At 33.4% G+C, this 10,398-nt stretch overlaps 2 protein-coding genes and 1 long non-coding RNA gene across 5 annotated transcripts in view; 1 reads left to right on the top strand and 2 right to left on the bottom strand.

Moving 5' to 3' along the window:
* Positions 1–1,429: 1,429 nt before the first annotated feature.
* The window catches only part of LOC111390069 (cyclin-dependent kinase C-1-like), a 13,208-nt gene continuing 4,239 nt past the window's right edge, over positions 1,430–10,398 (bottom strand). The window contains exon 4 of the mRNA XM_023015052.1: positions 1,430–1,864. Coding sequence (XP_022870820.1) covers positions 1,785–1,864 — 80 coding nt within the window. The 3' untranslated portion in view covers positions 1,430–1,784. The remainder of the gene's footprint in view (positions 1,865–10,398) is intronic.
* Positions 1,928–3,522, top strand: LOC111390073. The gene is made up of 2 exons (XR_002701847.1): positions 1,928–2,133; positions 2,841–3,522. It is a non-coding gene; the product is annotated as an uncharacterized LOC111390073 (long non-coding RNA).
* Positions 3,422–7,557, bottom strand: LOC111390070. 3 transcript variants are annotated; one of them, XM_023015055.1, is made up of 4 exons: positions 7,519–7,557; positions 4,659–4,934; positions 4,405–4,574; positions 3,422–3,760 (listed from the first exon to the last, which is right to left on the bottom strand). In XM_023015055.1, exons 1-4 carry the CDS (start codon positions 7,540–7,542, stop codon positions 3,676–3,678), a joined length of 555 nt encoding a protein of 184 aa, XP_022870823.1. In that variant the 5' UTR covers positions 7,543–7,557; the 3' UTR covers positions 3,422–3,675. The 3 variants fall into 3 exon arrangements, with proteins under 3 accessions (XP_022870823.1, XP_022870824.1, XP_022870821.1); XM_023015056.1 differs by having other exon boundaries at positions 4,659–4,925; XM_023015053.1 differs by lacking the exon at positions 7,519–7,557 and adding an exon at positions 5,268–5,371.

Raw genomic sequence — 10,398 nt, 5'->3', positions numbered from 1 at the left:
AAAAAAAAAAAAACCACCAGCCACATCATTGCCGCCTGAACCAGACTATCACCGTGTCAAACACTACAAACGCCACCACATCACCGTCAGGCACATAGAAGCCACCACATCACCGTGTCAAAACACCACAAGCGCCACCACGTCACCATCGTCGACCGCTACCACTACCATAAACACCTCACCAGTCACTAGCACCTCCAACCAAAAAATCAGAAAACTGCAGATCGAACAGAGAGAGATAAATGCAGATCAAACGCCTCCCCTACGTCGAAAAGAGAAAAGAATCATTCGGAAAGAGAAAAGAACAGTTCGGAAACCATTGCCTTCAGATCGGAAAGAGAAGAACAATTTCATGTCGCAACGTTGTGTTCCCAGCACGTCGCCTCCCATGCCGGCACCGGCACCACCCCATGCCATCGCCCTTCCTTCGTCACTGGTTGCAGTGTTTAATCCCCACGCCGACGTCGAGCACAAAGAGAAAGGGGATGGGAAAGTGTCTTGTAATGGGAGGGGTGAAATTTCAAATAGGGTTTGAATTGTGAATTAGGGGATTTAAATCTATTAATACCTGATTTGTGAACAATCAAACATTGTACCTGATATTTGAACTGTGATCTTTAAAGATCTGAATTTCTGTAATTTTCACTAATTATATTCCCATCACATCTATTTCATAAATTTATTATCATATCTATCTTACTAACTTTTTTCACCACATTCTTATTTTTAACCTTTTAACAACGAATAAATCTTGTCCTTATCACATTTTCCGTCTAAAATTATTGTTAACACGCTTCAAATCAAAGGACCATTTATAGTTTAAATTTTGTATGTTCTTTTTATTTAAAAACACAAAGGACAAATAATTTTTTACTCAATGAAATTTTTAGACCCAAACCGTATCACGAACAACTTGTATTAATTATAGAGTGAGATTTTGATTAAAATAATTAAGAATATAAATATAATAATGAGTAAAAATTACATAAAACCAAAATGTGGTGCGTGTTGTGAATGAATTTAGCTGCAAGCAATCTCATTGACTATTTACAATATTGTCCAAGTCACATTACGAAACATATCATATGAGATACGATCAAATAGCAAGTACTCGTTTGGCCCCATTAAATTAAATTTTATTTTTCTCTCTTATTTTCAACCACACAATCTTCCACAAAATAATATTACACGTAAACCAAAAACTTCTCATTCTTTTTAAACACCATGTTCTCCCAAAAAATACTATTCCACCCATTAAAATCTGAAATCATGGGGAACAAACGGGTAAATGATCAAATTTTATATTCTTCATCAATAGTATGCAGTACTAATCCAAACATGCATTGTATCGAATGAGATCAAATGGTACAATGAACAAAAAGATTTAGCTTATTTTTATATCATTACACTCGATCTATGTTACCAAACATATCATAAAGTCGGAGGTATTTTGACCATTAAGAGGGAATATCAGCTTGTAAGCCATGGTATTCACTTGGATTACTATCTAAGAACACGTTTTTTCACTATTTTTTCAAATGAAGAACGAGTCTGTAAAAGCCCGAGCATCAAAAATTTGTATTCCTCACAGAGAAAAGAGTCCTCATTTTGATGAACTTCATCAAACAATGAGACAACAAAAACACAGCTATACATGTCTAGTAACAAGTTCCTAATTTGGTAACCGAACATTTGCAGAACTTCTTTACCTGCATTGAAGGTGAGCTGGTTCTTCCTACTCTACGTCTCGCTTTGAGCAGCCACTTACAATTTAGAATCTCGAGTTACTGTTGCGGCCATCCATACTGCTGGTTCCGGTTACTGCCCACAGGATTCGGGCCACGGCCACCAGCTCCATATTGACCACTCGGTCGAAATCAAAGGCGCATATATTGTAATAAATTACAATCATTGTATTCTTTTTATATGCTGAAAGTTTTATGTGAAAGTAATATAACACTGAGTCATTCATCTGGAAAGGATCATGTATGTGTGATTAACTAATTATATGCTGTTGAAAATAAATTCTTAATTTCAGATGTTACTTTCTTGTTTCAGATCCCTGTTACGATGAATGCTGTTGGAGGGATTCTTGTTGGTCTCGTGACATCGTATGCGGGTGGTGTCCGAAAGGTAAGTCTTACCATCACAAGGTTGTATAGAATTTTGTGGCAAATAATTACCCAGTTTAAAAGATCAGGAGACCAACGGGCTTTAACTTGCTGTATGCATGTCATATATCAATTGCTAAAAAGTTAAATTCATGAATATTTTTTTTTAAGGAGCTCCATTTGTAACACACACTTGGAAGGCGTGGAGATTTATGGCTAGAGAACCATCACAAGATACTCTGCATAAAATACGGAACTCCGAAGTGAGTTAGATACTTGGGGCATGTTTGGTGGTACAGCGGAGTGGACAGCTTTGGAAAGTATTAAGAAAGAAAAAAGAGCTGAAATCTTTTCAATTCTGCCTAATACTACTTTATTAGACGCACTCACGGATTAGGCTTTGTTGGTGTTCAGACTAGAGTGATTATATTTGTGCCTTTCCAACTTAAGTAATGCTATTCATAGTCAACGATTGTTAAATAGTTATCTTATTTAGTAAATTGTTAGTTGAGGCATTACTTTTATGGAATTATGTTGCTTTAAATAATAAACTAATGCCTCAAATAACAAATTGTCACAAACGATGACTATGAATGGCATTACTTCTCCAACTTATCTATGAAATAACGCATTGTATGAACAATGATGTGGCCATGTCGGCGTGTTACCATGATTTTTTGCACTCTATAATGATTTTCCCTTATATGTTTTCCTTCTATATTCATGCAGGGATTTGTCATTGTGTCTGCTCTACTTGTTACTGCTTTGCTACAGTTCGTCTTTGACGGGAAACCACCTTCTCCATACTGTCTTCTGGCGTTTCCGCTCGTGATCACTAGCATATCAATATACCAAAAATATCCATATCGTCTTAAAAAGAAAGACTAGTGAATCAAGAAACGTATACAATTGGAAGAGGTACTAAGTTGGCCTATTTTTTGTGCATCCAAACATGCAAGTGATTACTAAACATCATTCATTATACACTTTATGAATATCAGTAGGCTGAGGAGAGATTTTGTAAATTTTACAGAAGTTTTGCATTTTTTTCATCGAATTCATCCACGTGGACTGTGATCGCTTTTTTCTTCCAAAACTTTGGAAAATACTTGTTGTATATCACTATTTACATAATTTTTTTACAAATTGATGAAGTGTCAAAAAAAAGTGGAGGAATTATTTTTATTTGGTTGATGAGATTTTGACCCAATCAAATTTTGCTACATCATCGATTAGTAAATAAATTTGTAAGTTATAATGTTACATAGAGTGAAAAACACATGAAAATAAATGTTTTGTGCTAGGAAGCATCAATTGGAACTGCAAAATGTAGTTTCAAACTTTCAGTTTATGTACATTGATGACATACGTACACAACGCAGAATCATCGCAGGAAAAAAAAAAAAAAAAACAAAAAAAAGATTAATCTGATGTTTGTAACGAGGTTCAAAGGATGGTCTACTGTGGTTCTGTTTAGACTGCTCAAAGTTATGTAAAGACGACGTCAACTTGATCTGATTGTTCCACAAAACATCTCAAGAAGATGGAAGGGAAAATAGAAATATCAAATCTTACCAGTCCCAGATACATCACCAGTTAGCCTCATTCTTAGTGTCAGATATATTAATATCACTGTTCCCACACTTGATCTGTGAAGAAAAGATGAGTTAGTGAGTGCTAAGTGAAAGAAATAACAATTAGCATCCCTATCCAAAGAAAAAGTTTAAAGGCATGACAACAAATGAAGATAACAAGCTAAACATTGTTCTCACTAAATTTGAACTTAAAACTCTCTTTCAATCGTCCTGTGTAAGGGAACTTGATCTTTAACAAATACAAGCCATATAATTTTGGTTGATCGCTCCTAACCCATTTCTGGAATCACTTATGAGCGAAAGCCTCTTTAAATCTCTGTTAAATATGTTCTAACGTCCATTCTGACTCTCTCTCACACACATGAATGGAGGGAGACCGTGTTTTGCTGTAAAATGAGCAAATAAGAATCTTCAAATATTCAGTTCGAAACGTACAGGAAAACGTTCTTTGGATTTGCCCAAGATTTTTGGAATTCATTTATTTCTCTCAGGAGTGGCTTGCTCTAGTTTTGGTGCGTTTCATGTAATAGGTTTGTATGGTCCCAAAAATATGGATGCCGATCCTTGTGGACTATCGGGGAAATACAAGTATGCACCTTAGTAACTCAGTTCATTCATCACACACTCCTTCAAAATCAAACAACTGGCAAAGTAGAGTTCTAGAAGGAGGTTGTATAATATATAAAATATGCACTTACAAGGCTGAGAAAAGGAGAAGCACTCTTCTTGAATTGAGTGAGACCAAACGTTTGTACTTCCTTGATCCGTTAGTTGTAGGTTTGTCATGTACTCTCTCAGGTCTATGGTTCATCAAGGGTTGCACAAATTTTCCTCTAACCCATAAGGTAAATTCAGTCAGCAATTCCCTCTGCAAAGCAGTTCACTGTCATTTGAAATTGTAAACAACGGCAGAATTTGGAAAAGGAAAAAAACGACAGCGTCAAGAAATTACTGCTAAAGAATCATCATGTTTCAAATTCACAACAGATTTCCCTGATTCTGGCATTCCTTTCTCAATATCAACATTCAAAACAAATGAGGCAGAGCAGTTAGCCTTATCCATCTCTAGATTGTTGTAATTTAGTAAATTTGATTCACCATTTGAGCAAATCTCAGTTTTCATCATATTAGAAACTTCAGCACAGTTCAGAAGTTCTAGTTGTGCTTCACACTGTGTGTTGACGGTGGCTTCTTTAGGCCACATCACTGCACAATGGACCTGTTGACACTGCCGAAAGAAGAAATCACCGTATTATCACAATTTGCTCTCAGCAAAATTGAACAGTAGAAGACGGGAGAATATTTTGAGTTAACAAATTTCATGATGATCACATTAATCAAATCTCCATCATAGACCACAAGAAAATAGTGATTTAACTTATCAGTCAAACAGACCACAAGAAACTAGTGATTTAACCTATCAGTCAAATGATAAGTGTCAAAAAGCTTGCATCAAATGAAATTCTGTGAAGTGTTACCAAATCCTCATCATTCACAAGCAAAACTAAAGTAAATGAACGTAATGAATTCCTATCACCGTGCTTATATGATTGATTCTTACATCACTTAAGATATTCAATCGTGTAACAGACACCTCGCTACATAGAAGTAAACATGTGCAGACCATCTAATGCAATGAGGAAAGGTCCATTATATAGCTAACAGTAAGGTTGAGAGGTACCCTTTGAGCATTATAAGGGTTCGTTTTATCACAACTTATCCGAAAATTATTTTTCCTCAAACTCATTTTCAACCATACATTTTTTCAATAAAATAATTTTGGGCATCAACGCATAACTTTTTCTTTACTTTTTAACCAAATATTCTCAAAAAAAAATATCATTTTTCACTTCATATAATATCTCCCAAACGAATGTAAATGTCTAAATTAAATGACATAGGGAAATTCACATTAATTGTAATTTGGTAATATTGCAGAAGGACAATACAATTGTTATCAAGCACAAAATCTACAGTAAGGACGAAATTAGAAATTTGGATTCATTTAGTGTGACAATGATATATAAACCACACACATCCATAGAAGGGTAACAAGTAGCTTTACCACCAAAAAAATAAGTAACTTTTTTCCCCTGCTTGTGAGTAACGATAAATGACATACTCCAAATATCTTTAGAAACAAAAGTTACTTAAAAGTAAATTTTGGAAAACATGTTCTTGCTCCCATTTTCAAATAAACTTTTTGACGAAAAATTCTTTATAGTATACGAACACTTTGTTTAAGAAGTTAATGTAATCTTGGGAAACGTATAATAGAGAAAAATATGAAAGAATTAGAAATTCCCCAAAATTAAACAGATTCTACAACAAATTTTCTAATAAAAAACAGCTTTGAAGCTGTTCCAGGCAATCGTTTTCTGAAATTCAATAATTGAATCACTAAAATAGACTTAAAAAATAGTAAAACTCTGTGTGTGTGTGTGAAATAAGAAGATTACACGGCACAATGGGAAGGAGAGCTCAATCACTGATTTTCTGAATTCTTTTCTTTTTCCCTTAGATGGTCTTTAAAATTTCATTTCTATGTTTATCCAATGTTTTTATACTCTCTTAAATCTCATTAACCACATAATGGTTAATAATCAAATATTGAAATCGTGTAACAAATTTCATGATGATCACATTAATCAAATCTCCATCATAGACCACAAGAAAAGAGTGATTTAACTTATCTGTCGAATGATAAGTGTCAAAAACTTGCATCAAATGAAATTCTGTAAAATGGTACCAAATCCTCATCATTCACAAGCAAAACTAAAGCGAACGAACGTAATGAATTCCTATCACTGTGCTTATATGATTGATTCTTACATCAATTAGGCTATTCAATCGAGTAATAGACGCCTAGCCACACAGAAGTAAACATGTGCAGACCATCTAATGCAATAAGGAAAGGTCCATTATATAGCTAACAGTAAGGCTGAGGGGCACCCTTTGAGCATTATAAGTGTTCGTTTTATCACAACTTATCCGAAAATTATTTTTCCTTAAACTCATTTTCAACCATACATTTTTCCAATAAAATAATTTTGGGCGTCAACAAATAACTTTTTCTTTACTTTTTAACCAAACACTCTCAAAAAAATATCATTTTTCACTTCATATAATATCTCCCAAACGAACTAAATGTCTAAATTACATGCCATAGGGAATAATTGAAATTCACATTAATTGTAATTTGGTAATATTGCAGAAGGACAATACAATTGTTATCAAGCACAAAATCTACAGTAAGGGCGAAATTAGAAATTTGGATTCATTGTGTGACAATGATATATAAACCACACACATCCATAGAAGGGTAACATGTAGCTTTACCACCAAAAAAATAAGTAACTTTTTTTTTCTCCCGCTTATGAGTAAGAAAAAATGACATGCTCCAAATATCTTTAGAAACAAAAGTTACTTAAAAGTAAATTTCGGAAAACATGTTCTCGCTCCCATTTTCAAGTAAACTTCGTAACGAAAAATTCTTTATAGTATAAAAACACTTTGTTTAAGAAGTTAATGTAATCTTGGGCAAGGTATAATAGAGAAAAATATAAAAGAATTAGAAATTCCCCAAAATTAAACACATTCTACAACAAATTTTCTACGAAACAAACAGCTTTGAAGCTGTTCCAGGCAATCGTTTTCTGAAATTCAATAATTGAATCACTAAAATAGACTTAAAAAATAGTAAATTTACCATTTTAAAGGAAAAATTGCAGCTCTCAAATGTAGACAACGACGGAAATGAATTGTACCCAAAAAAATAAAAAATAAAAAATAAAAAATAATAATAATCCTACCTGTTCACTGGCATTAACCACCATTGCAGTCACATTCAAAGCTCTATTACGTCAAATCCCTCTGTGCATAGTTACAACTCCCTCCCTCCCTCCCTCCCTCTCTCTCTCTCTCTCTCTCTCTCTCTCTGTGTATGTGTGTGAAATAAGGAGATTACACAGCACAATGGGAAGGAGAGCTCGATCACTGATTTTCTGTATTTTTTTTTCCTTTTTCCCTCAGATGGTTTTTTAAATTTCATTTCTATGTTAATGTTTTTATACTTTCTTAAGTCTCATTAACCAATGATTAATAATCAAATATTGAAATCGCACCCATGATATTGATTGCGACATATAGAAATATAAGATTGACCGATTACCCGGAATATTTTTTCGTATTCTTATTTTAGGAAAGGGAATCTCGACGACTTAACCTCTGAACCGTTTGATCAACTTCCTAGTTGAACTGACTACTAATTGAATTTATCTTGATTTTTGTAAACACAAAATATTGTGTTAAAGCGACATAGTTAAATATTTAGGGTTAACAACTAAATTTTTCTTATAATCAATGAAAATGGGAAAAATAAGGATCTGTTCGGTAGTGATTATGAAAATTGATGTTTTTTTTATCGTTAGAGAGAAAAGTGAGTCTCATTTGTGAGTGAAAAAATCAGGAATAATGACTAGAATAATGAAATAACAGTAAAAAAAATTTGATTTCTTGAATTGAAAGATTAAAACCAGACTAGGGCTAAGATTGGATTCCCGGCCCGAATTTTTGCATCAAAACATACACAAGGTAGAAAATAAAAATAAAAATAATTAATTAATCGATTCCAAAGTGCATATCAAAGTTGAGTGGCCCACCCATCGGAAATGTGTGAAGTATGAGGACATACTCCACTCGTAGAATGATTATAATTCTTGATACGTGTGCGACCGTTGAACAAGTTGTTGAGTAGAAAGAAATGTAATTCTTATCTAACGATATTTTGTGACGTTTACATTTAAAATGAACAAGTGAATAACCCATGAAATATTTAGGATTTAAATTTTGAACCCCTCTGCATAATGTAGAGATTGGTTCTTAATTGCCCTCAGGGCACATCTCCAAACAGTAAAAGAAGAGGGTGGAGAAATCCAGCTTTACTTGAGGCTGTCGCGTCAAGTGTTCGAATCTTGAAATATGGATTTGGCTCTTGTGTAAGTGCAAGTTTACAAGTAGCCTTCCACCCTATACCCTTGGAGGCATAACATGCGATTTACATCTCTCACGATGCTCCAAGGCACGACCGGTGGAAAATCTTTAAGATTGAGGTTCAACCTTTTTTTAGATAGGTTCTTAATTTATCAAGAAGAGTAAATTTATGTGCTTTTGTGTGTGTGTGTGTGTGTGTGTGTGTGTGTGTGTGAAGAGCATATTTTGACGAATACGACGAAAAATCATTGTCGGGACTTGGTAATAACATTGTGCCAGATTTGTCAACCAAAGGACGGTCACGGGCTGTTAACCAAAAAGACCTCCTTTTCAATAATTTGTTTAAGATTGAGGTTCAACCTTTTTTTAGATTGGTTCTTAATTTATCAAGAAGAGTAAATTTATGTGCTTTTGTGTGCGTGTGTGTGAAGAGCATATTTTGACGAATACGACGAAAAATCATTGTCGGGACTTGGTAATAACATTGTGCCAGATTTGTCAACCAAAGGACGGTCACGGGCTGTTAACCAAAAAGACCTCCTTTTCAATAATTTGAACGAACGAAATTTAAGGAGACTGAAATTGTTTTAACACGCAATTTACATATATAATTATGTTTTTAAAGTTGTTAAAATCTTGTTACTTTATGCATTCATAGTTCAAAAGTTACATAATTCTCGCAATTAAATGATTGGACTTAAACCCAATTGTTTTGCCTTACATTAAACTGTTGTTTGGTCTCAATTATTTAAAAAAATAATAATTATTATTATTTTTGATCATATTTCATGAGATTTATAATTTATTTACTTTACAAACTCACATTCTTTTATCAAAATTTACTAGCCTCCATTTGGTCCTCATTATTTGGTACTATAATTTTTGAAATAATGTTTTTTTGAAGAATATGTAGTTGAAAAATAAGGAAAAAAATTGGTCTATGTATAATATTATTTTGTAAAAAATTGTGTGATTGAAAATAAAAAAATAAAAAATTATAACATGAATAATAGGAGTCAAAAGAGGGCTAAAATTATATTTTTTAAGCTGGATCAAGTAGTTAAGTACCTTTACTTTATGGTAATAATCTTATGATAATTATATGGGAAAAATTCATAAACCTGGTGTATTGTTTACACCATTTTAAAAATCAGGTAAATAGTTTGAAATTTCAAAATTCAAGATTATATTTAATTAGTTAAAAATATTTATTAAGTAAAGATATTAAAGTCATAGTTACATAATTAATGGTCATTGATTTATAATTACAGGTCACAAATTTATTTACTGGTTACATATCATCAAATTAGTTGGTCACAGATTTTTTTGATGTCACAGATCAATTTTTTTTGAGGTCACATTATTTTATTGGTCACAGGTGAAAAAATTACAGGTCACAATTTATATATCGATCACATATTTTTAAATTTATTGGTCACAAATAATCTAATTTTAAAGTCACGGTTAAATAATTGGTCACGAATAACTAAACAACTGGCCACACATCAAATTGTCGGCCACCACCAACTCCAACGTTACCCCCACCACTTGCAACCACTCTCATCCTGTTGCCACCGCCACCAACAGCACCACTAACAAAAATCGTCGCCACCAGATCCACCTCCACCACCACTAGAAACCACCATGACTGCCACGACCAAATACACCAAAAAAAAAAAAAAAAAAAAAAAAAAACCCCG

Source organism: Olea europaea, unplaced genomic scaffold (assembly GCF_002742605.1).
Source record: "Olea europaea var. sylvestris unplaced genomic scaffold, O_europaea_v1 scaffold647, whole genome shotgun sequence".
In the NCBI taxonomy this organism is placed as follows: domain Eukaryota; kingdom Viridiplantae; phylum Streptophyta; class Magnoliopsida; order Lamiales; family Oleaceae; genus Olea; species Olea europaea.
This window is presented reverse-complemented; position numbering and strand designations above follow the sequence as displayed.

Excerpts from the sequence above, each read along its gene's own strand:
- LOC111390070 (XM_023015053.1), bottom strand. The coding sequence starts at position 5,333 with ATGGTCTGCACATGTTTACTTCTATGTAGCGAGGTGTCTGTTACACGA. Across the intron at positions 4,575-4,658 it reads AACATGATGATTCTTTAGCA|AGGGAATTGCTGACTGAATT; the intron begins GTAATTTCTTGA and ends ACTGCTTTGCAG. Across the intron at positions 3,761-4,404 it reads CTTCTCCTTTTCTCAGCCTT|ATCAAGTGTGGGAACAGTGA; the intron begins GTAAGTGCATAT and ends TTTTCTTCACAG.